Source organism: Pseudorca crassidens, chromosome 10 (genome assembly GCF_039906515.1).
Source record: "Pseudorca crassidens isolate mPseCra1 chromosome 10, mPseCra1.hap1, whole genome shotgun sequence".
In the NCBI taxonomy this organism is placed as follows: domain Eukaryota; kingdom Metazoa; phylum Chordata; class Mammalia; order Artiodactyla; family Delphinidae; genus Pseudorca; species Pseudorca crassidens.
The window spans coordinates 71971244-71997816 of record NC_090305.1 but is presented as its reverse complement, the minus strand read 5'-3'; the positions used below and the strand labels follow the sequence as shown (position 1 = coordinate 71997816).

At 42.2% G+C, this 26573-nt stretch overlaps 1 protein-coding gene and 1 long non-coding RNA gene across 2 annotated transcripts in view; one reads left to right on the top strand and one right to left on the bottom strand.

Moving 5' to 3' along the window:
• Positions 1 to 22471, top strand: part of DCP1A (decapping mRNA 1A) — a 58616-nt gene extending 36145 nt beyond the window's left edge. The window contains exons 6-10 of the mRNA XM_067754763.1: positions 5379 to 5492; positions 15720 to 16469; positions 18416 to 18481; positions 20400 to 20618; positions 20923 to 22471. Coding sequence (XP_067610864.1) covers positions 5379 to 5492; positions 15720 to 16469; positions 18416 to 18481; positions 20400 to 20618; positions 20923 to 21003 — 1230 coding nt within the window. The 3' untranslated portion in view covers positions 21004 to 22471. The remainder of the gene's footprint in view (positions 1 to 5378; positions 5493 to 15719; positions 16470 to 18415; positions 18482 to 20399; positions 20619 to 20922) is intronic.
• Positions 22472 to 24739: 2268 nt separating this feature from the next.
• LOC137232545 (uncharacterized) lies at positions 24740 to 26368 on the bottom strand. Its single transcript, XR_010947070.1, has 3 exons — positions 26222 to 26368; positions 25835 to 25916; positions 24740 to 25168 (listed from the first exon to the last, which is right to left on the bottom strand). It is a non-coding gene; the product is annotated as an uncharacterized lncRNA (long non-coding RNA).
• Positions 26369 to 26573: the final 205 nt, after the last annotated feature.

The window sequence follows — 26573 nt, the reverse complement described above, 5'->3', positions numbered from 1 at the left end:
TCTTCATGTTCAGACACCAAAGGTCCCACCTCCTGGGCAGAGAAATGTACTTAGAGCCCATGAGAAGTTTCAGTTTGTACCAGATTCCTCAGTGTCTCATACAGAATTATGAAGAATTTGTGGATCTGTGAAAATTAATATAGGAAAAGCAGTCATCTCTATAATGAATTCCTTGATTCTTCGGAAACTAGATGAGATTAAATTCAAGAATCATTTGTGAACTTTTAGGTTACCATATATTACCATAAATTCCCTCTCATATCCTTAATGAGATATGGGTTATCTACATAGATGCCTTGTTCTGTTTTTATACAGACCTTTTGGTGTTCTGACAACAAATAACTAATAAGTTCCGAGCTCTGTCACCTCTTCCCAGTGATGAGTAGATCAAGGTGCCACACAGGATAGGAAGTATAGGCACTGTACACTAGAGCAGACACTCCAGGAGATGGCTCGCCTTCCCCCTCAGGCTGAGAAGTGAGTAATCTCCAAAGGAAAGAAAGAACTAAAGCCTTGTTTTTCTACACAGAGCTGTAAAGGAACTCTAGGTCACATGAGCAGAATAAAAATCTGACACGGGGCTTCCCTGGTGGCGCAGTGGTTGAGAGTCCGCCTGCCGATGAAGGGGACGCGGGTTCGTGCCCCGGTCCGGGAAGATCCCGCATGCCGCGGAGCGGCTGGGCCCGTGAGCCATGGCCGCTGAGCCTGCGCGTCCGGAGCCTGTGCTCCGCAACGGGAGAGGCCACAGCAGTGAGAGGCCCACGTACCGCAAAAAAAAAAAAAAAAAAAAAATCTGACACGATTTCTAGTTAATAAACATTGCAAAAGTAGAAAATATGGGAAGTGCAGTAATTACCGTTGTAAAGAAAATTCTTCCATCGTGTGGAATAAATGAAATTACTGTGGTTGGATTAAGACTAAACCTTTGGGAATTTAGTTAAATCTTTGATATTTACTTCATAATATGTTCTTTCTAATTTTGAAAACCGTCCATAAATAGGTGGCGCTTCCTTAAACAAGAGTTTCGTTTCTTGTCTGCACTTGCCTATCATCTAATCAAATGGAGTTAGTATTAGCAGTGGCCCATGAATTCCCATCTTAGAGTTTGGATGGGCTCTTCTCTGGTGCTGATGGTTCCAGATGGACCCTTTATCTTTAGGTAGAGACTTGGGAGATTGATAGTTTCAAGAGCAGGGGTACAAGCTAGGCCTCAGTGATGGAATTTAATCCCAATTCTAAATCTCCCCTGTCCAGTGTATATAATACAGTGAATGAAATTCCAGACTTTTTTTTTTTTTTTTTTGGCTGCGTCGGGTCTTATTTGCGGCACACGGGCTCTTCTGCTTTGTTGTGGTGTGCAGGCTTTTCTCTAATTGTGACATGCAGGCTTAGTTGCCCCTTGGCATATGGGATCTTAGTTCCCCAACCAGGGATCGAACTGGCGTCCCCTGCATTGCAAGATGGATTCTTAACCACTGGACCATCAGGGAAGTCCGGAAATTCCAGACTTTTGAGTGAAGAATTTATAATAGAGACTATTTGAAAATAAAAACACTTTATAATAAACATTTTCTCCCCAAGTCCTATAGTAGTTTGTTTTAACCAACTTCCTGGGTTTTTTAATATTTATTTATTCATTCATTTATTTATTTATTCATTCATTTTGGCTGTGCCGGGTCCCAGCTGCAGCACACAGGATCTTCGTTGTGGCATGTGGGATCTTTTTAGTTGCAGCACATGGACTTCTTAGTTGCGGCATGCGGACTTCTTAGTTGCAGCATGCAAACTCTTAGTTGCGGCATGCATGTGGAGTGGAATCCAGTTCCCCAACCAGGGATCAAACCCAGGCCCCTTGCATTGGGAGTACGGAGTCCTACCCACTGGACCACTAGGGAAGTCCCCCAACTTTCCTGTTTTTAATGTAAAGAAAGATAGCTGAAACACAGGCCTTGACTAAGGTTGGCCCATTCTGAGTCACATCTAGCCACAGGATGTAATCCTAGATTTTGGTAGGGATTTTTTTGTTCTTAAAAAAAAGGAACACTTATTTTTCTTATTATGTAAGCAGTGCATATTAATTATAGAAAACTTTATATTTTAAAATTATAATAAACGGGAAAAAAAATAATTCCACCACCTAGAAATAATTGCTACTAATGCCTTGTTATTTATCCTTCTACAAATTTGTCTAAATATGTCCCAATGTGTGTGATAATATTTAAGTACACAGTTTTATTAATTAGTTTTAAAACTACTTTTTCATTAACTTTTTTGTAACCTATTTTTTTTCCAAAGAACAGTATCTTTTTGTGACAATATTTATCTCACAGGGAGTCCCTGGGAAAGTTCATTTGGTAGAATGAAAAGCTTTTGAAAAAGCAAACTGTGATGTTAATAGTTGTATATTTTTATTTCTGTGCCTTATATAAACAATATCCTAGATTTTTCTAATTCCGTTTAAGAACTCAGAAGTATACCTTTGGTAGCTGTCTTGTTATTAATTAGCATTAATTTTCTCTTAAGATAAGTTACTTGAAATGGGATTGGTAAATCAAAGGATTTTGACATTTTTAAGGTTTTTACCAAATACTGTAAAATTATCTTCCCAAAAGTTTGTTTGTGGGACTTCCCTGGTGGTGCAGTGGTTAAGAATCCACCTGCCGGGCTTCCCTGGTGGCGCAGTGGTTGAGAGTCCGCCTGCCGATGCAGGGGACACGGGTTCGTGCCCCGGTTCGGGAAGATCCCACGTGCCGCGGAGCCTCTGCTCCGCAACGGGAGAGGCCACAGCAGTGAGAGGCTCACGTACCGCAAAAAAAAAAAAAAAGAATCCACCTGCCAACGCGGGGGACACGGGTTCGATCCCTAGTCCAGGAAGATCCCTCATGCCTCGGAGCAGCTAAGCCTGTGCACCACAACTACTGAGCCTGCACTCTAGAGCCCGCAAGCCACAACTACTGAGCCCACATGCTGCAACTACTGAAGCCCACATGCCTAGAGCCTGTGCTGCACAACAAGAGAAGCCACCGCAATGAGAAGCACGTGCACCGCAACAAAGAGTAGCCCCTGCTCAACAACAACTAGAGAAAGCATGTGCGCAGCAATGAAGACCCAACGCAGCCAAAAACAAAATTAAAAAAAAAAAAAAACGTTTGTTTCTGATTGTCCATTTCTCCCAATTCTTATGAATACTGGTTACTATCATTAACAAACAAACCCAAAATAAACCCTCAAAAATAAATAAATAAACAAACAAACAAACCTTCCAAGAACAGCCCTGCATAAGTGTAATAAAATATTTGAAGTTCTGGAAACCTTTTAAAGTACAACCCATCTTATAGCTTATGTTGAGTTAAGTAAGTATTGCAGACTCACATGTCCCAAAACCAGGTGGGCCACAGTGGCACCCACAGTGAATCAGAGTGGAAGTAAAACCAACAGCGAGCCTGTCCCTGTGTCATCTGGTCAGTTGCAGCTCAGCTATAACCAGTCATTACCAAATGGGCTGGTGTGCCAAATTATTCAGCTTCTCTCTGAAAATGACAAGCCAGGATTTTTATGTGAAAACTCCCAATTTTAAAGATGCTCCTGAACATTTGCACCTTCCATCTTAAGAACTTGTTGTGAGCAGTGTTTTCAGTTTATATTGGGTTGGCCCAAAAGTTCGTAACATTTTGTGGAAAAACCGGAACGAACTTTTGGGCCAACCCATTATATTTTCTCTAATACAGTTCAGTTCCAAGGATTCCCCATAAGGTGTTGATACTGGTTGATGGTGGTGTTGCATAAAGAGGTATGTTAGAAGATAAGACAGTTTATAAGCTTTCACAGACTACTTCACCTCTGCTTAAATGCGTAACATTGAGTAAATGGTGTTCTGAAATAATACAAGGACTAAGTCATTTGAATAGGAAAAAAATGCATATTATCCATTCATTTCACATTCAGTACCTACTCCTGCACTAGGCACATATCTTTATAATATGGTGTCAAGAAAGTTAATCTGTCTCTGAACTAAAGTTTGGAGCTTCTGTTTTTAAAAAGTCTGGTCCCTTGACTGTTCTAAACTGGTTTTGGTGTCTATTTTGACACAGATAATGCTCACTAGATGCTCGATTATATAGCCTAAATATATAAGTTTCTAAAAATTCCATGTCCATCTAGTGATCATTTTTTTAGGATTCTTTCTAAGAACAAAGATACAAGTTAACAGGAATTTTTAAACACTTTATTACAATGTTTTGTCATCTGTGATAGTGATGTTTAGAGACTTTTTAATTAATTTATTTATTTTGGCTGTTCTGGGTCTTAGTTGCAGCATGCACGCTTCTTAGTTGCGGCATACATGCGGGATCTAGTTCCCCGACCAGGGATTGAACCAGGCCCCCTGCATTGGGAGTGCAGAGTCTTACCCACTGCACTACCAGGGAAGTCCCTAAAGACCTTTTTAATTCAATTTTTAAAATATATGATGGTATTAGAGTACTTGTACATTCATATGTCCAAAAAAATGAACCTCAACCTAAATGTAACACCTTATATAAAAATCAACTTAAAATGGGTCAGTAGATCTAAATGTAAAAAATAAAAGTACAAAAATTTAGAAGAAATATATATTTACTATATGACCCAGAATTACCACTCCTAGGAATTTACTCTAGAAAATAAAGCTTTTGTCCACACAAAAACCTGTACATGAATGTTTGTAGAAGCTGTATTCATAGTCACCAAAAACTGGAAGCAACACAAATGTCCTCCTATAGGTAAATGGTTAAAAAACTTTAAGACCGTTATGGAAAAAACCCAAACGAACTTTTTGGCCAGCCCAATACATACAACAGCTTGGATGAATCTCAAAGGCATTATTCTAAGTTAAAGAAGCCAGCATTCCATTTATATGACATTCCCGAAAAGACAGAATTAGTGCCAGAGAACAGATCACTGGTTGCCAGGAGTGGAGGGAGGGCATGACTGCATTGGGATAGCACGAGGGAGTTTTGGGGGGTGATCAATATGTTTTATATCCTGATTGTGGCGATAGGTGGTACACAGATAGAACTGTGCACTCCAAAAGTTAATTCCACCATATATTAACTTAAAAAATAAAATGGAAAAGAGTACATGATAAAGTAATGCTATTTGCTTTTCCTTAAAGGGGTTATAAAAATAGTAGTTGTTACTAACACTATTGTCTAAAATCAGGTGCTCAGCTTTCTAGAAATTTTATTGTACAGGTTAATTTACATGTAGGTCCAGAGCAAACATTTGGGGGGATTTTATGCTTGACTTTTAAAATAATATTGCTAGTAACCTTGAATGCTGTTTTGTGAGCCAAAGAATAGCAAGCTTTTCACCTGATATACTTTTCCTTCTAATTTAAGAATCAGATGGGCAATTCAAATATCTCCAGTCCTGGGTTACAGCCAAGTACTCAGATCTCCAATCTGGGAAGCACCGAGACTCTAGAAGAGACGCCATCCGGGTCCCAAGATAAGGTTTGTACAGCTAAAGCCCTAACTTCACCTAAGGTAACCTAACAGAGTCAACATTTTGTAAGGATTTTAATGCAGTACAATTTTGATTTGTTGTTCATCTGTCAAAGTATTTATGTACAGGCAGCCATGTAATGTCATCCTCTTATGTCATATCCCCTGGTCCATGTAAAACTATCTTGCATCTGGATTTTGCCGTAGCCTCTTGTCTGGTTTCCCAGCATTTGCCCTTGCCACTCCCTCCCCTATTCTTAACCCAACAGCCAAAGTAATCCTGGTATAACATAAGTTAGATCATGGCCTTCCTCCAGTGGTATCTCATCTCACTCAAATAAAAGCCAGGGTCATGGCAGTGGCTTACAAGGCCCTACCTGATCTGGCCCCCCTAACCCTGGCCTCATCCTCTACCTTTCTGCCTTGCTCCCAGCCTCATTGGCTTTCCTGCCTTTCCACAAATGTGCCACACATGCCCCTGCCTCAGCACAGGCCTTTGCACTTACAGTTCCCTTGGCCTGGAAGACTTCCCTCCTAGAAGTAGCTTGCTTCCTTTCTTCCTTCAGATCTCTAGTGTCTTCCATAAAGGTGAGAGCCTCTCTCACCACCCTATTTTATTTATTTATTTTTTTAATAAATGTATTTATTTATTTATTTATTTATTTTTGGCTGTGTTGGGTCTTTGTTGCTGCACGTGGGCTTTCCCTAGTTGTGATGAGCGGGGGCTACTCTTCATTGCGGTGCACGGGCTTCTCATTGCGGTGGCTCCTCTTGTTGCAGGGCACGGGCTCTAGGCACATGGGCTTCAGTAGTTGTGGCACACGAGCTTAGTTGCTCCATGGCATGTGGGATCTTCCCAGACCAGGGATCGAACCTGTGTCCCCTGCATTGGCAGGAGGATTCTTAACCGCTGCGCCACCAGGGAAGTCCCTCACCACCCTTTTTTTTGGCTGCGTTGGGTCTTTGTTGCTGCGCGCGGGCTTTCTCTAGTTGCAGCAAGCAGGGCTAGTCTTTGTTGTGGTGCACGGGCTTCTCATTGCGGTGGCTTCTCTTGTTGCAGGGCACGGGCTCTAGGCGCACAAGCTTCAGTAGTTGTGGCTCACAGGCTCTAGAGAGCAGGCTCAGTATTTGTGGCACATGGGCTTTGTTGCTCCATGGCATGTGGGATCTTCCCTGACCAGGGATCAAACCTCGGCCCCCTGCGTTGGGAACACAGAGTCTTAACCACTGGACCACCAGGGAAGTCCCAGAAAACCATAGTTTTTTAATTAAACTTTTTATTTTGAGATAATTATAGATTAATATGCAGTTGTAAGAAATAATACACAAAGATCCATGTCCCCTTTATCCATTTACTCCATTGATAACAGGTTGTAAAATACAGTACAATATCACAACCAGAATATTGATACAATATACCCATCTTGTTCACATTTCCTCAGTTTTATTCATACTCATTTGTGTGTATGTGCATGTGTTTATTGAGTTCTATGCAATTTTATCTCATGTAGAGCTTTGTATGTCTTCCACCACAGTCAAGATACAGAAGACTTCCATCACCACAAGAATCCTCTGTGTTGCCCTTTTGTTATTGCACAAACTTATATGTCACACCCTCCCAGCCTTCTTCTGGCATTCCTAACCCCTGGCAGTGACTAATCTGTCTCCAGGTCTGTAATGTTGTCATTTCAAGAATTTTTTATAAATGGAATCATATAATATATAACCTTTGGGGATTATGTTTCTTCACTCAGCATAACTCCTGGAGATTCATTGAAATTGTTATGTATATCAGTAGTTCCCTGTCATTGCTGAGTGGAATTAACATTTTTAACCATTAACTTGTTAAAGGACATCTGAGTTGTTTTCAGTTTGGGACTATTATGAATAAAGTTTCCATGAACATTTGTATATAGGTTTTTGTACATAAATTCCCTTTACTCTGGGATAAATGCCCAAGAGTGCAAATGTTGGGTAATTTGGTAATTGCATGTTTTAGTTTAATAGGAAACTGCCCTGCCATACTGTTTTCCAGAGAGGCTGTACCATTTTACATTCCCATCAGCAATGTATCTATAAAGTTTTTAGGTATGTAGATGGTAATTAATTTAAACCCATTTTGTATACCACATTCCTTTGCTCCATTTTTACTGTATTTGGACTGAGGATCCTAAAGGTCAAACATATATTAGAAGCAATGCTGTGTTTTTAAAAAATCAAAGAAAAAAGCAGTGCTATATAAAACTTAATTTTTAAAAAATATATGTTAAGAGAGGCAGCAAGGGAAGGAGCAGATTCCTTCTGGTCTGGTTTATCAGCCAGTGGGCCAGTCACTTCCCCTTTCCTTCTGAATCATGGGATTAAGGATTCTTGGCAGTGCCTAACTCACAGACTGACTGTGAGATCCAAATGAAGAAATGGACCCCCAGAAACTCCATTTTATAGCCAAAGTGACAGCATTTTGTAAAATATTGAGATCTGGATATTGTCAGAGCCATGTCTAAAATTAGCTAAAATCCATAATCGGCCCTGCATGCAGATTGTATGTTGGTTTAGTAACACTGCCATCTAGTGCTGAGGAGCAAGTAATGCTGTCAAGCCTTACTAGTATTATATTTTATTTCAGTTTCATAATTTACTTATTAAAATTCCCTTGGGACTATTTCTCTAGTTTGTTTTGTATTGTTTTTTTGGTTCCTGTGGTTAACAATAATCGTATCTTCTAGTGTGCTCAGGGCACTATCAGGTAGGAAATCTGACATGGACACAATAAATCCAAACAGAAATATGAAGTTCTCTAAATAGCAAGAGCTATGGGGTGAGGAAGGAACAATGGAAAACCTGATACAGTTTTGTTGTTGTTTTGTTTCTTAGGGGTTTTTTAATATTTATTTATTTATTTGGCTGTGCCGGGTCTTCATTGTGGCACGTGGGATCTTCACTGCAGCATGCAGGATCTTCGTTGCAGCCCGTGTGATCGTTTAGTTGTGGCAAGCGGGATGTTTAGTTGCGGCATGTAGCATCTAGTTCCCTGACCAGGGATCGAACCCGGGCGCCCTGCATAGGGAGCTCGGAGTCTTAGCCACTGGACCACCAGGGAAGTCCCCTGATACAGTTTATTAGAATTTTTTTTGAGTATCATACATGGTGTCACTCATTGAATTCCATTTCCCAGGGGCATGGTCAGACTAAAACTTGATTTAAGTGAGGCATTACAGAACTCAGAATCCAGTCTTCAAAGATGAGTAAAGAATAAAATTTCACCTTTTCTATGGATGATGGAAGATGAATCCATGAATAAATAAGCCCAGCTACTAGAGGAATGCAGCCAGTTTTTCTTGTCAGAGGCAGAGAAGCATAGAGAGGGTCCTGTACAACTCAGAGACTATAAAGCTTTGGGGAGTTTGTGTGGAGACGCATGCTCTGCCTACTCAGCCTCTTGCGACTGATTCAGCCAGTTACATATTTCCAAAAGTTGGTACCTTTTGACTTGTATCCACCTCTTATTTATTCAAGTCTTAGCTGCACCTCTGTTCCCCAGAGGATCATATCACCATTCAGTTGAGTAGGTAACCTATCATCTACTTGATGGACATCTCAGGATGGTGGAATAATGGTTAAGAATATGGACTGTCTTGTTAGAACTAGGTTGGAGTCTGGTTCTGTTGTTGTACTTGGTCATCATCTATAAAATGGCAATAATAATAGTACTGCCCTCACCGATTAATAGAGTAATGCGTGTAAAGTGTGTAGCACAGGGCCTCGTGTGTAATGAGCGTTCTGTCTATGATAGCTCTTATTGCCCTCGTAACCTCATTTATTCTGCCTCACGTGAGATACCTCTGAAACCCTAAAGCTTTACCACACACCCTATTCCAGAGAAAATGTGAGAATCTGTCTCTGGCCTGGCAGAAGCTGCAGGGAGGCAGCATGGAGAAATTGGAAACTTTCTGCTGCTTTTGCCATCAGAGTTCAGCATTCTACCATATGGTTTCATTATTTATTTACTTATTTATATTTATTTAGGCTGTGCCAGGTCTTAATTGCGGCACGAAGGATCTTCATTGAGGCATGCGGGATCTTTTAGTTGCAGCATGCAGACTCCTTTGTTGCGGTGTTCGAACTCTTAGTTGCAGCATGCATGCAGGATTTAGTTCCCCGACCAGGGATCAGACCCGGGCACTCTGCATTGGGAGTGTAGAGTCTTACCCACTGGACCACCGGGGAAGTCCCATTTTTTAATATGAAGTAGATTTCATACCATTAGAAATACCAGTTTGGGGGACTTCCCTGGTGGTCCAGTGGTAAAGAATCCACTTTCCAATGCAGGGGACTTAGGTTCGATCCCTGGTCAGGGAACTAAGATTCCAACTAAGATTTGTGGGGCAACCAAGCCCGTGTGCCACAACCACCAAGCTCTCGTGCCTCAACGCTAGAGCCCGCCCTCGCGCCACAACTACAGAGCCCACACACTCTGAAGCCTGCACACCACAACTAGAGGGAAGCCCACGTGCTGCAACGAAAGATCTCGCATGCCTCAACAAAGATTCTGTGTGCAGCAACTAAGACCTAACGCAGCCAAAAGAAAGAAAGAAAGAAAATAAATAAATATGTATATATTTTTTTAATGGAGGATTTAGAGAGACTTTTAAAAAAAATACCAGTTTTTTTCAACAGTCTTAGATGTATGTATTAATTCAGTAAATATTTATTAATATTTATTAGTAAATATTTATACAGTAAATATTTATACTTCAAAGTAAGCCCTGTTTTTCTATACTGAAATAAACATTATCATCAAACCCCATAAGACATTCACCATTCTAATCATCTTGGAAGGTAATTTATTTTTTTTAATATTTATTTATTTATTTGGCTCTGTCGGGTCTTAGCTGTGGCATGCGGCATCTTTCCTTGCGGCGTGCAGACTCAGTTGCGGCCCGCGGGCTAAGTTGCCCTGCAGCATGTGGCATCTTAGTTCCCTGACCAGGGATCAAACCCATGTCCTCTGCATCGGAAGGCAGGTTCTTAACCACTGGACCACCAGGAAAGTCCCTAGAGATACCAGTTTTTAAGTGTAAGTGTAGAAACATTTCACATGTAAATGTGGGTAATGTTAGTTGTTCAAAAGTTGATTTGTGTTCCACTAGATAGATAAAAATTGCTACCTGGATCGTGTCATTTACGAAGCCTAAGGTGTATTTCATGGTGAGGCGTCTCCATGTCCTATTGTTGGATTGCTCCTTTCATTATAACATAAAATAGTATTCTTCCCTGGAAAAGACTCTTAAGTTTCTGCAAGATAGTCCCAATGTGGTCTGTGTTTTTTAAAGTAGGTATGTCTAAATGTTGGTTTGTGCGTGTTTATATATATATATATATACACATATATATAAAAAAATATGGTGGTTAAGATCTACGTAATTGGGAATTCCCTGGCAGTCCAGCGGTCAGGACTCCGCACTTCCACTGCAGGGGGCACAGGTTCAATCCCTGGTTGGGGTACTAAGATCCTGCATGCCGTGTGGCGTGGCAAAAAAAAACTACATAATTTGCATTAATGAATAAGAATTAGTGTAGTTTTCCAGCACTTCTTTTGCCAAGCAGTCTTCACCATTTTGTTCTAAACATGATGTGTAAAAAAGGAATTAACCCAACTCAAAAATGGGCAAAGGGGTAACTTCCCTGGCAGTCCAGTGGTTAAGACTCCGAGCTTCCACTGCAGTGGGCATGGGTTCAGTCCCTGGTCTGGGAACTAAGATCCTGCATGCTGCATGGTGCAGCCAAAAAATAGTAAATAAATAAATAAATTTTTTAAACGGGCAAAGGGCTGAATAGAAACTTCTCCAAATAACATACACAAAAGGCCAACAAGAGTTATGGTAATGTAAAATGGTACAGCAGCCCTGGAGAACAGTTTGGCGGTTCCTCAAAAAGTTAAAATGTGGAATTGCCATATGATGCAGCAGTTCTGTTCCTCAGAATTGAAAACAAGGACTAAAACAGACACTTTTACACTAATGTTCTATGAAGCATTATTCATAACAGCCAAGAGGTGGAAACAAATTGTCAATCATCAGATGAATGGATAAACAAAATGTGGTATATACATACAATGGAGTGTTATTCAGCCTTTAAAAGGAATGATATTCTGGGAATACCCTGGTGGTCCAGTGGTTAGGATTCTGCGCTTCCAGTGCAGAGGGCACAGGTTTGATCGCTGGTTAGGGAACTAAGATCCCGCAAGCCACGAGGCGCAGCCAAAAAAATAATAATAAAAATAAAAAATAAAAAGGAATGAAATTCTGATACCTGCTACAACATGGATGAACCTTGAAAACATGCTAGGTGAAATTAAGTCAGTCACAAAATGACAAATATTGTATGATTACACCTAAACAAGGTAGGTAGAGTAGGCAAATTTATAGATACAGAAAGTAGAATAGAGATTACCAGGGTCTGTGGGTGGGGCATTGGGGGTGACCGGGAGAGAAGATAGGGAGTTGTTTAATGGGTACAGAGTTTCTATTAGGGTTGATGAAAAACTTGTGTAAATCGACAGCATTGTGAATATTCTGAATGCCACTGAATTTTACACTTAGGTATAAATATGGTTAAATATGGTTAAATTGGTAACTTTTGTTATGTATATTTTACCATAACTTTTAGAAATGGGAAGGGGGAAGGAATTGTCTCTCTGCTCATCAGCAGACATTTATGATGCCAGGGATCCAAAAGTGAGTAGATCACAGTGTTCAGCCTGGGGTTGGAACCTGTGCATTCTACTGCAGTTATGTGGCCTGGACAGAGAGAAAGAGACATCTGTCCCATATCAGAATTCATTGTCTATTTCAGATTACTTTGAATGGATTTGAAACGTTACCAGTGAATTCTAAACAAACAGCTGTGTCTTTAATGACTCCTTGCCTCAGGGAACAATGGGGTGATTTATAATAGCACAGCCTCCGTATCCCATCAAGTGGTTTTGTTATTATTTTGCATTATAGGGGATGATATTCTAAAAGGATTTAATAGATTTTTAATATCCCCACATATTATTTGATATTCTTTAAAACATATCCACACACAGATTTATCATAATTGCTGTTAAAGAGTATATGTGGGGCAATGTGCTCACCAGTCCCGCAGATCTGTCTCTTGCTTCAACAGTGTTTGGACGGAAGAGACCCAGGGACGCCTCTTGCTCCAGCCTCCGACCACCCTCCAACCTTTTTTCCAGTCTCAACCTTCAGAATCAGCCACTCAGCTATCCTTGGCCACCAGGACCAGCTAACACCATTTTTTGAGCATAACTCCTCATTACCGATCAACCCTGAGCTCCCAGATTCGTCAGAATTATTCCACCAAGGTGGAGGCTGCCATCAGCTGCCTGGTCAGCATGCATCTGCGGGCTTCCTACACCTACCTCCTCTCTGGGCTTCTATTTCAACCACGACAACGTGGCTCTGGAGGACATGGGCCACTTTTTCTGTGAATTGGTGGGGAAGAAGTGCAAGGGCGCCCAGCGTCTCTTGAAAATGCAAAACCAGTGTGGCAGCCGTGCCCTCTTCGAGGACATGCAGAAGCCATCTCAAGATGAGTGGGCTACAAACCCAGGACACTTTGGAAGCTGCCATTCTCGTGGAGGAGAACCTGAACCAGGCCTTTTGGATCTGCATGCCCTGGGTTCTGCCCGCCCAGACCTCCACCTCTGTGACTTCCTGGAGAGCCACTTCCTAGATAAGGAGGTGAAACTCATGAAGAAGATGAGTCACCGCCTGACCAACCTCCGCAAGCTGTTTGGTCCCCAGGCTGGGCTGGGCGAGTATCTCTTCGAAAGTCTCACCCTCAAGCATGATTAAGAGCCTCCAGAGCCCAGCGGCCTCTGAGGAGCCCCTCTGGTGTCAGGGCTTCTGCCTGAAGCCCCTCTCTGCAGCCACTAGGCAGCTTTTTAACCACCCTGGACCCATCTCCCAAGCCTTGGACCAAATGGAAACAATAAAGCTTTTTGCAGCAAAAAAAAAAAAAGACTGTATCTGGGTTCATATAATGATGATAATAGCCAACTCCCAATTATTGAATGCTTGTTGGGCACCAGACATTATATCGAGAACTTAATTTTTACAACAGCTCTGTGAGGCAATTAGCCACAGTTGCCCTCAGTTTTCAAATGAGCGCACTACATAGAAATGCTGTAATTTTACGAGTTAACAGCTGGGACTTGAACCTAGGTACTTGTTATTTCAGACCCTAAGCTCTGCAGTTTTCCAGAAGTAAAAATGTAAGGATATTAAACCATATAAAGTCTTTTGCAGTTCTTCACATCCACAGTTTATGATGAGGTGTTAGTGCTGCCTAGTATTTGGAGTGAGACTGTGAATCTGGAAAATCCCTTGAAGTGCTAGAAAGTGTTGTGACAAGACAGTCTTACTAGTCTCGCTACAGCATTGTTAGCGGGGGCCTGAATGTGCCACGTGAGAGTTCCTTCACCTAAACAAAGCCTCTCGTCACATTAACTTGCCAAGATACATTATGCTAGCTTTAATATTAATAGAATTCTCTTCATTGACTATTTTCTAAGATATAATGAATGGTTTGGTACGAAGTTGTGATTTTTTTACAACTTGAGGAGGCTCTGCCTCTTCCTCCACAACAGCTATTCCGCACCACCTACGCTCTCCCGGCCACCTCTCTCTCACCCAGCAGGTGCTTCTGCCCTGACACCAGGGAGAAAGTGCACAGCGGCGACCCCGAAACTTTTTCTGTCCCTTATGTGTAAGCTCCCCTGCATCCTCAGTCCTCCCTTCCCTGTTGTCTCTCAACAGAGGGGATCCCTAACCCCCTTCCCTTAAGAGCCTGCTGCCCAGAAGCTCCCTCTCTCTTCTTCTCCCCACCCTTCACAGCCCAATGCCCCTGGCACCTGGTTAACACCATTAATTATTTGTCAAATGGACGCAGCAAACATTGGGGGAAAACTGAGCTTGTTTTCCTATAGAAATGGGATCATACCATAGTGTTATCATCATTGTATTTCAGATGCAGTGTACTTTAAGGCCTTTATAGACTTTCTGGGGCCCTGAAAGTGAATTTTTTTTTCATGTAAACATATATGTAAACAACTAAGAAGTCCATACACTTTAGGGATAAAACCGTAAGTTGAGGCTGCTTGTGTTCTCAGAGTACTTTGTCTCCCATGAGAATGTAAGCTCTGTTAGGGTAGGACTCTTTGTCATTACTTCCTGGTATGTCCTTTGGGCCCAGGTCAGAGCAGGACCTGCCACCCCGTGCATACTCAGCAAATAAAGGTTAAATGAATTCAGCAATAGTCCTTGAAGGGAAGGGGCAGGAAAGCTCACAAGTGGGAGGCACGAATATTTCTCCTTTGAGTCGTTGCAGTGGCGTCAGTAAACCAGATCACTAGACTATATGTAAATGTAACGTGTTCAGGCTTAAATGCTTCGCTTTTTCTTAAGGATTCTGTGATTCAGGAGTAGGAAGGAGGAATGGCTAGCTATTTAAAAAATGATTAAATTGGGAGGGGCAGGATCGCGGTAGGGGATTAAGAGGTACCAACTACTATGTATAAAATAAATAAGATATAAGGATATATTGTACAGCACAGAGGACATAACCAATATTTTATAATAACTTTAAATGAAGTACAATCTATAAAAATATTGAATCACTATGTTGTACACCTGTAACTAATATAATGTTGTATCAGCTATACTTTAATTTTCTTTAATAGTTAATTTTATTTTCTGGTATTTGAGGCCTAGTCCTCAAGGTGCAGTGCCTACCTTTTAGTCAAAAGTCATGAAAATAAAGGTATGATTGCTTGATCAGCATTTGGTCCCTCTGTCCTCTTGAGTGTAATTTCCCTACCATGTGTGACTGACATAGGGCAATTAGGCACAATTAACTTTGAAGTAAAGTAATTGCCCCTTCACCTTATATCTGTTTGCCAACAAAAAAAAGGTGAATTCTAAGCTACCACCTAAGAGTCCGGAAAATTGGAATTTTACTATTAATGCAGATTTCTGTCCACCACCTTGGGGAGACCAGATAGATGTACCTAGGCCTTAATCCTGAGAACATCTTCAGTTTGTTCCATTTCCTATTTTCAGACTCCACCCAACCTTGCTTCTGCAAACTGTTTTGGTTGATGGAAAGGAAGTTTAGATGCGCTGGTTTGCAAGAGATTTCTTTCATTGGGTGGTTTGATTTGTTTTTCAGTCTGCTCCGTCTGGACACAAACATCTGACAGTGGAAGAATTATTTGGAACCTCTTTGCCAAAGGAACAGCCAACAGTTTTTGGTCTGGATTCAGAAGAAGTGGAGAAGCTGCCAGGAGATGCCTCCCAGAAAGAGCCCAGCTCGTTCCTACCATTTTCCTTTGAGCCAGGAGGGGCCCCTCAGTCGGAAAACCTGGGTGTCCATCCTGCTGCCCACCACTCAGTCCAGCCTGAAGTCACCACCCCGGTGCTAATCACTCCTGCCTCCATCACACAGTCCAGCGAAAAGCAGGCCCCAAGCTATACGATCCCGTTGCACCCTGTGCTTAGTCCTACTCTACCAGCAGAAGCTTCTACTGGACAGGCTCCCCCAAGCCTACCCCGAAACACCACCATGATGCAAGCAGTGAAGACCACACCTAGACAGAGGTCTCCACTTCTGAGTCAGCCAGTCCCTGAGCTGAGCCACACCAGTCTGACTGCCAGCCAGAGCCCATTCAGGGCCCCGCTGAGTGTGACAAACACAGCCGGTACATCCCTCCCAAGCGTTGATCTTCTCCAGAAACTCAGGTTGACCCCACAGCATGACCAAATACAGACACAGTCACTTGGGAAAGGTGCAGTGGCACCCAGCTTTTCTGCAGCAGCTGGCCAGCTGGCCACGCCTGAGAGCTTCATAGAGCCTCCCACGAAGACAGCAGCAGCAAGAGCCTCAGCCTCCCTGAGCAACATGGTGCTTGCTCCCCTTCAGGTACTGGCAGGAGGGTGGGTGGCTGTAACTGGGTGGGATGAAACTGCAAAGACCTGGATTTTAATTGACAGGAGACAGTTGTTTAAAGAGACAGCTGTTGAGTGTGTCAGGAGCTAGAAGAAAGGAGAGAGAAGCCCTGCAGTGATCAGCCAGACCATTGGTAACTGGTGTTGTAACTCAATTCACTTCCCAAAGTTATTTCAACTGATAAAAGCTAAGAAACAGTATTTGTATTTTCCTTCCCGGGTGTACATTTTAGGGTTTTTTGTTTATTTTTGCCTAACAGTTCCAGAAGTTCTTATTTGACTTGGGACCACAGATCCAGATTATCCCAATCTTTGTTCCATCCCTGGCTCCCTCAGTACTCTCACTGAGTGCCTGCCTTGTGCCAGGAGCGTTAGGGCTGCCATCAGACCATCCCAGATTTGGAGGTCTGGGGTCAAATAAAGCTTCCTCAGGAAACTGATGTTCAGCTGAGATCTGAAGACTCAGTAGAAGTTAGCCAGACCTATTCTAGAGGTAGGAAGAGTATGTGGAAGCAAGGAAAATAGCACATACAGAGGCCTGGACATGAGAGGGCATTTGCTGAACTTGCACTGTGGCTGGATCTACATGGAAAGAAATGTAGGGGAGCAGGTATTTGTTGATGAGCAAAACTTTGTAAATTGTGTCAAGGAGTTAGAGGTTTGTTCTAAGGGCCCTGGGGAGTCTTTTAAGTGCTTTGAGCCAAGGGTGGCATGCCGGGAAAGGAGAAGATGGCAGTAGAATGACCCATCAGGAAGGAGGCTGGGGCAGTCACCCAGGCTTGAGCTGGTGGGGGCCTGCACTGGGGAGTGTGGACCCGTGGATTTGTTAAGAAGTAGGGTCAGTGGGACTTAGTGGTGAAGTGGGTGTGGGGGTGAAGAAGAGGCTTGTCCCTCAATTTATAAGGTCGGTGAGTTTACAAGTGAGGAAGTCAGGTCAGAGTTGGAAGTGACTTGTGCAAGATCAGAGAACTGAAAGGGAGTAGAACCTTTCAGGGTTTTAGTCTCATGCCCTTTAATAATTATAATCCCCAACTCTTAACATTTTACCAAATAATATTATATAGAAGAGCCCATCATAATAATTGAATATTATTTCTTAGTTAATGGAGTATTTTTTCCATTCCATTGAAATTCTGTACAGAAAAAGAGGAAACCTAGTGTCCCGGTTACATCATTAAATTGTCATTTTTTGCCGTTTCTGTCTGCAGTATAAGGAGGAGAGAAAATGTTCTATTTAACAGTAAGGTATCACACCCCTGCAGTGTGTCTGCCGCCACTGTTCCTGTTGTTCTGGAAGTACAACCAGCAGTGGTTGGGGATGCTACCCGCTCCAGATTTTGCCTTCTGGGATGGCACCCTGCTCTCCAGCATGCCTCCTTGCAAAGGAAGCTTACAAACATGTACATTTTCATTTATGTGGCAGTATTGAATTTTAGGACCTTGGGCTTTATTGAGTTCCAATGTATTTGCTCTGCACAGGAATGGGGATAAAATTTAACATGTGGAATTGTGACTCTGTATGAAGACTATTTAGTGCCACCTGTCCAAAGTTTAAATCACCTTATCAGGAGGTATCACACTGCCAGGATCTTGCATTTCTACAGCCTCAACAGCAAAAATAGGCTTGGGCTGTCCCAGCTCTTATAAGAGATACAGGTTTCAGCTTTTTCCTTAGAGACACTTTCAAGGCTTTGCACGCACCCCTGTTCTTGGGTGGAACTGAAGGGGGTCGGGTACTGTCCCAGAGCTCTCATTCTGCATTGTCACAAGTTCTGGTCAGCCTCTCCCCTCAGGAGTCTAGGAACCAGATCATGTCTGAACTATTCCTTACTGCTGCTAACCTAGATTTTTCCACAGTAACTAAGAAATCTTAATTGAAACTTGCTACATCTGTTCATCTTTTCTTTTTAAACGTTGCAGTCTATGCAGCAAAACCAGGATCCTGAAGTTTTTGCCCAGCCTATGATGTTATCCAGTGCCATCCCGGTAAGGATTCCCTTTTTCTGAAGAGCACAGTATGTTTAAGTTCTGCTGAGTGTGAAGTAAAACATTGTCACTTGAGTGAAAAGTTTTGGCTTTCAAGCCTAGGCCCATCTTAGACGCCCCCTCCTGCTCCCCCAGGCAGAGTTCATTGCTGTGGCCTTTGTAGGCCTCAAGGCATCTGTCTGCAGTGATGTCTTCCCTGACTGTGTGTATGGGAGGGCAGGTGGGCCACAGCAGGGGCAGTCACTCAGTGTTTGTGAATGGGCGACTGCTGAGAGCAAGTCAGCCTGGTCCCTATGAGTAGGAGATTGTCTTTGCCCTGGAAGAGCTGTGGTGTCTCAGTAAACAGAGGGCAGCATCACTACGATGCTCTCATTGGCTTCCCGTTGCTCTGACGACAAAGCCTCCCAGGGCTGTGTGCTCTGGGTCTTGCTGTGTCTCCCCTGCCTCATTTTTTAAAAGTTGCCCTCATCCTCCATTACCTACCAGCCTTGACATGCACACTTACTTTTTTCAGTTCTTAAACTTTTACATTCCTTTTGCCTTTGAGCCTTTACACCGCTCCTCAAGTCTCAGAATTTAAAGTATAGCCAGCTTCTGACTGGTCTTGTTAACGGGTCTTTTCTGTAGCTTGTCCGCTGCATGGTGATTGGCGGGAGCTCTCAGCCTGGTGTTGCACCAAAAAAACAAACCAAATGGCTCAGAACCCAGAAACCACATTCTCAAAACTATGGCTAGCTCTTGGCTATTTGTAAATGAGGAGGGTGACAGATAGGAGGAAAAAAATATATAGCTCTCTGTTGATTGTATCAAAATGTGAGAGTTATTTAAAATACTAATTATTACTCTTTTGTGTATTCTGATGGTTAGCCGTTATTAGCCCAGAAGTACATCTAAATGAAAGGAGATAGATATTAGATTTATGTTTTTAAAATGTATCTTTGGGGGCTTCCCTGGTGGCGCAGTGGTTGAGAGTCCGCCTGCTGTGATGCAGGGGACACAGGTTTGTGCCCCAGTCCGGGAAGATCCCACATGCCGCGGAGCGGCTGGGCCCGTGAGCCATGGCCGCTGAGCCTGCGCGTCCGGAGCCTGTGCTCCGCAACGGGAGAGGCCACAACAGTGAGGGGCCCGCGTACCACAAAAAATATATATATTTATCTTTGATACCTGTAATGATACAATAAATACGTTGAACACCACCAAAGAAACTAAGGCTCAGGGTTTCCCTGGTGGTCCAGTGGCTAAGACTCCGCACTCCCAATGCAGGGGGGCCCAGGTTTGATCCCTGGTCAGGAAACTAGATCCCACGTGCCACAACTAAAAGATCCCGCATGCCCCAACTAAGACCCAGTACAGCCAAATAAATAAATATTTTTAAAAAGAAAGAAACTAATGCTTCATATAACTGGGTTTTTTTAAATTCTCTTTTTATTGAAATAAAACTTACATATAATAAAATGCAGATTTTTTAATTGAGTTTTAACATACGTATATCCCTTGGGTAATGACCCAGCCAAGGTATGTAACATTTCCATCACCTCAGGAAGTTCATTCACGCCCTCTTCCAGTCATTTCTGTGCCCCTCATGGAAAAACTTTACATGTTTGATTTATCACAGGACTATTCTTACTGTACATACCCTGCTGTTATTTATCAGGTCCCCCTTCTGTGATGATCGGGCCTGGCTTCTCATAACAACTCTAGAGCATCCTTATCATATAAATGGACTCTTTATCCTTCAGCTAACAAGCTTCCTAACCAGATGTAAAATGCCCAGATGCTGCTCCTGAATGTTTATCTGAACCCCAAACAGTTAGCACTGGACTCTGGGCTCCAGTCTCCTGCTGCTTATGCTTGTTATCAGGCGTCCACTAATCAACGTGGCTGCTGACGGTGCAAAATGACCATTGTTCCCCTGCAGGTGGCAGGCCCCCCACTGGTTCCTGCAACAACTTCGGCAGTGTCCTCAGTCCTGCTGTCCCCAAGTGTTTTCCAGCAGACAGTTACAAGGTCCTCAGACCTTGAGAGGAAAGCAAGCTCCCCTTCTCCTCTCACTGTTGGAACATCAGAAAATCAAAGAAAGCCTTCCATTATCCTCAGCAAGTCTCAGCTCCAGGATACATTAATACATCTAATTAAGGTATGTAGGGCATCAATTTCATCTTTGAATTTCATTCTTTAAAAATAAAAAAATTGTATGACTTCTTAGAAAATCAGCTCATAAAGAAAATTCACGACTAGCCAGAACCAGTGTTTCTCTCTTCTTGGGCATATGCTCCCGGTGGAAGAATATCTGAGTGAATTCCAAAATATTAATGGTTATCTCTGGGTGGTGGGATTCTTTGGGTAATTAGTTATACAGATCATGTATACAGCTTCTTCCTAAGCGGTTATCAAGAAAGTAAGCTCTAGTGAGGTAAATGTGACATTACCATCTCTTCCAGAATGATTCCAGCTTCCTTAGTACGCTTCATGAAGTCTACTTGCAGGTTCTGACCAAGAACAAAGACAGCCACAACCTATGACTGGAGCAGAGTCGATCCAAAGGCAGAATGGCGACCTCAGAAACAATAGGCCTCATCATGGAAACTTCTAAACAGAACATTGAGTTTTGAGAATCCTGAAATTGAGCCTATGAGAAAGAGACTCATTCCTTAAGAATGTTTTCCAAGTGACGTTCCCAGTGATAATGGAGGTTTCACTGTGAAGCATCACCAGCAGACCTTTGTTTTGACAAAAAAAAAAAAAAAAAAAAAAAAAAAAGACCATTGTGTTGAGTTGTGTGGGTGTTTTCATCAGATCTAAGCAAGTTTGTGAAATAAGGAATCTGATTTTCAACTCACTTTCACGTTCAAGGTCTTAGGGAAAAGGGGTCACCAGCCTTGCAGCAGTCAGAGTTCAGCCCAGTCTGCACCCCTCTCCCCTCCACTCCCCCCCTGAAAACTTGAGCATTGGGCTGGTAGTCAAGTTCAGAACAGAGCAGAAGTCAGCTCTGTGCAAAGTAGCTTCGTGTTTTAAGGGTCAGAGTTTAAGCTGGCAAATTAGGACTGATTTGTTCAAGTGAAGTATGTTTTATATGAATGCCTCACTTGGGCCTTAAAAGTTCTGAAATTTCTTAATTGTGTTTTGTTTTTAAGTGTCCCCAGTGCTGCCATGTGGCAGGCTCCCAGTGTGGGGATACATTGGAATCAGGCCCTGCAGGCCCTGTCATGGTATGGGAGCAGGCGTGGCACATCTTTGAAATAAAGGCTGGGACTGGTAAGGCCCGAATTCTATCAGAAATCTTCACTTTAAGTTACTCTCCAGTGGTTTTGAAAATGTTACATTTGTGTGTGAATCATAGCCTTATTTTCCTTTTCTGTCTAAACACAGTGAGAAGTCATTGTTAATTGTTTTCCTTAACACTTTGACAAAAGGACCAGTGGACCAATCTGACAAAGCCATTCTGGTTCCATTCCTCAAGTCTACTGAGAATAGTTTTAAAGCTATGCAGAAAAGGGAGCTGTTATTCACACTGCCCTTACTTTATTATAGAATATGGAGTTAAAAACAAAGTGTGAAATTCAGAACTTTACCAATGTATTCCTAGGCTGTGAGTACTTTTGCAGCCCGAAGTGTGAAAATATGTAAAGATGCTTTGTTATGCTGCTATTGATCTGCCATGATTTATATTTATTCTTTTATGGCATGTAATGGTGATTAGTAATATTTTAATGTAGATTTTGATTTATTTCAGCAATAGTAATTTTAAGATATTCTTTGAATGAAAATGTCTTCGTTTCTATGATACAGGTCATTTTGTAGTATTTAACCAATTAAGATGCACTGCTTACTTTTCTGAGCACTATTTAATGATGGGGTAAAACCCAATTGGCTCAACCAGCTAGCATAAGGATTAGCTGTGAATAATGCTGACAGATGTAATGGTTCCTCGGGAACAATCATTTAAGCTTTAATGGTAACTCAATCATAAGTCCACAGATTTTTTTTTTTCTAGCTGAGATTTTAGAAAATTACTTGTGAATTACATACTTGTTTTAGTTTGCTCTTAGTTTTTTAGCATAAAGAATACCTTGATTGGCTTTTGTTAATCTAAACATGCTTCCTGGGCAACTTTTCTGCTTCCCAATTTAGTGTCCTCTATTGCATTTACCTAGTTATTTGTGAATTGCGCAGAAGCCAGGGAAGCTTTTAAGTTCTCATACTCCATTAGGAATAGTTTGTTTTCAAAGGTAGTGTGTAAATTCAGCAACCAAAAATGAATTGCTTGCGTGTCACCTGGGAAAGAGAAGGTTACAGTAAGACGTGAAGTGTTGCTGACACCAGGAGATGGTGTCCAGGGAGCCACGTGACTGTTCTCAGAAAACAGTTGCCCTGGTAGGTTTGCTCGCATCCCAGGTGTAGTCTCAGTGGGCTTTGGTAAGTGGAAGAATCGAGGGATTCTTGTTATGATAGACATTTGAATTGAAATGATGATTTGAGTATGGACAATATTACAAGAGAGTTGAGAGAATATCCTGAAGAGGGTCTTTAATCAGATCTGTTAATTTTCACCCTTTAATCCAAGGAATGAATATGACAGACAGTAAAGAGAATCTGTGATAAGGTTTCCTTAGTGTGAAAGTAAATTTTTAAGTGCCCAAGTCATGGAGACTTGAAAAGGGTAAACCTGTTTCAGCTCCCAGATTTATGTATTCAAAGCATTTTGAAAATTCAGAAGCCAGAAGTCCCCCGTCATGATGACTAGGAAGTTCAGGCCAGAATGAGTCCCTAGAGAAGTCAGGCCAAGCCTGAACAGTTGCAGTTGGATGACCCTGGCCCGAAAGTCGCAGTTCAGTTGCCTTATTCCTCATTCAGGCTTCTGTCCAGAACCTCATGCTAGTTTAGGTTGCATGTTTACATTGCTGCAGTGACTTTACTGGAATCTTAGTTTTAAACCTTAGGTGAATCAAAATGGACACCAAAACAGAGATGCTTCTTGCTAGGTTTGCAACTTCAGGTGACCTGCATTTAGGTCACTGTGACTGTCTGTATGCCCCCCCCCTCACCTGGGTGGGTGGCACTACCTTCTTTGGTTGTAGTTGATGTGGTGTCTTTGAATGGACTCCCACCTCCCAAACAGCCTTGCTCCTTTCCTTTAAGGAAGAAGCTCCTCCTCATTGTGCATCTCTCCCGAGGTTTGTAAGGTGTGACTTTGAATCCTAGGTTTTCAAGTGACTGTCAGTTTCAGAAGCATTCATGCCGTCTGCATGTGAATGTGAGTGTCCATGGCTTACTTTGGAAGGCTTTTGGGAGTGGGGTTTTGTTAAGAACCCAAGTTGACCTGGGTCCTTCTCTGCCGGAGGATGCACAGGCTAAGTTTAGAATATGACCCGATTTTGCATGTCAAGAATTGTTCTTTTTCCACCCATGTTTTCTTGTAAAAATTTTAAACCCCATCAAATCTTCTACTAGGTAAATATTTTTAAACCACGCAGCTTTATTACTCTCCTCCCCAAAGAATGTAGTTTGAAATTTTCTCATTTTGGTAGTAGAGGCCATAACTGCCATTGTATTACTAACAATGCAACATGAAATTGAAGGTGCCTAACTGCTTAAAAAACAAAATTAGCCATCATACTGTAACTCTGGGCAAAATGAAACACAGAGGAATGAGAGGCAGCACAGGCACGAGTGGGCTCAGTCCACGTGAGTGAAGACGAGGAATCACACGGACGTGTGTCCTGCATTCTTGCTGCGCGTTTGCTGCTGAGCACGTGTTTCTTTCTTACTTGTCTTTGGTTTTCTTCAGTTGTATTCAAAGGGCCTTCTGGAACCAATAGTGCCCTGTGTTTTCAGGTGTCTAAAACGTTAAGATCTGAAACAAGTAAAGCAACTTACACTGAGCTTTTTAAAGCTGTGCTTGAGAACATTTCCCTGAGTGGGCCGGGGCCTCAAGGAGCCTGTTTTTCAGCAAATTCAGCAGGAGAGATGTGTGCAATGTTTCACTCAGTTTTGTATTTGACATCTTCATTTGAAATGCTATGATGCAATATCGTTCACTTTGAATGGGGAAAATGCAAAATTGTGTTTCCCTTTTATCTGTGTGATTCCTTAAGAAACGTGTTTTTAACAGTATGTGTTCTAAATGGTTTTTTATTCTGTATTCCTGCTTTGGCCATGTGGCTCTCATGACCTTCAGTGTACCAGAGTCTCAGCGCCCTGAAATGTGAGCATGAGAAGCTCTGGGGTTACAGCAAGATTTTTGTTCCATGAGCGCAATACAGCATCATTAACATTTTTAATGGTATGGATTTTATACCATCTGTGTATGTTTGCAAATATTAAGTTATTACCTGTTTTCAGATGAGCATTTTTCATCCTAAATTTTATATGTTTGCAAATATATTTTTTTAATAAAAGTTCAAAACCAAGTTTTAGCACCTACTAAATTTTAATTGTGTTTTTATTGAATTTACAGAAATAGGAACTTTTGAATGAGTTGCTACACTTTTCCAGAGTCTCCTACTGCTGAGAGGGAGTGAGGTGAGAGAACAAAACAACTCCGTTTATTCCTCTGAGTTTTCCCCAGATGGAGGGTACAGATCTAGTCATGACCAAAAACACTGTTTTACAGGGGACTTAACCTTCCAGGTCACTTCCCAAATTCACTCAGTTTATGTGTGTTGAGTTGTCATATGTGCCAGGCATCTAGGATGATAAGGAAGGAAAGAGGGAGGGAAGAAAGTAAAATGTCATCATTATGGGACATAGGGAAAAGGAAAAAAGTGTTAATCATATATCTCCCTAGTAATTGTTCACATTAAGTGTGTTTCCAAATGAAATTCTCTCTAAAATGTTTGATATACCTGCCTGCTTTTTTAGAGCAGAGCATATGCTTAACCCTCGCTTTATGACTTTTGTACACACACCCCAGTCATCATTAATGCATGCTCATTCAGCACTTAAGCATTGCTGTCCATTATTTTCCTGATCTTCACAATAACCCATTTTAGGGAGAAGGGAGTTGAAGCCGAGAGTGACAGGGCCTGCTGCTTATTAAGCCAGTACTGAGTTAGGGACCCGAAGCCAAGCAGACCAGAGGGCTAGTCTAGAACTCCTTTCTTGACTCCATTGCCTCCATGATAAATTATTCTAGATTGCTTTCTATAATTCCTTAGGTCACACATTACCACTGTTTATTAAAAGCTAGTTTGACCTACTCACGTGCTGCTTTTCAGCTGTCATGACCTAGGAAACCAGGTAACCAGGTTCATTGGAATTTCGTGAAAAACTAAGACCACTGGATCGTGAACAAGAGCCATAGGGTTTGGGATTTTAGGCTTCCTGGTTGTTTCTAATGATGTTTTCACTCACCGTTTATGGATCCTGGTTCATGCTGTTGCTAAAAGATACCTCGTCTTAGGCTTCCCTGGTGGCGCAGTGGTTAAGAATCCGCCTGCCAATGCAGGGGACACGGGTTCAAGCCCTGGTCCGGGAAGATCCCACATGTCGCGGAGCAACAAAGCCCGTGTGCCACAGCTCCTGAGCCTGCGCTCTAGAGCCCATGAGCCACAACTACTGATCCCCGCGTGCCTAGAGCCCATGCTCCGCAACAAGAGAAGCCACCGCAATAAGAAGCCCACGTACCGCAACAAAGAGTAGCCCCCCCTCGCCCGCATGCAGCAACAAAGACCCAACACAGCCAAAAATAAAATAAATAAATATTAATTAATTAATTAAGTGATTAACTTTTAAAAATACCTGGTCTTTGAGTAAGTGTGTGAGTTAGAAATTGCTGAGGCTTCTGTGTTTGTCAGAGCTACAAGAACCAGCCTGTCTCTCCTGGATGAGCAGCTAGAAATCCGGCCATGGGGTTTCCTCTAAAGATGAAGCCAGGTTCTTGGAAAGCTGAAGGGAAGAGCAGCAAAACAGTCACTAAACCAAGCAAACCCTGGAGCCCAGCCTGCATTCTCTCCTTTAGACCGTGTCTTTTGGGGTCTCTGTTACCCCCAAATGTAATGGGAAGACGCCAACAGGTTTCTAAAGGGCTTAGATCAATTCAAGATTCTCCACCGGTCTAAGTTTGCTGCCACGCTCATGCAGACGGAACCCA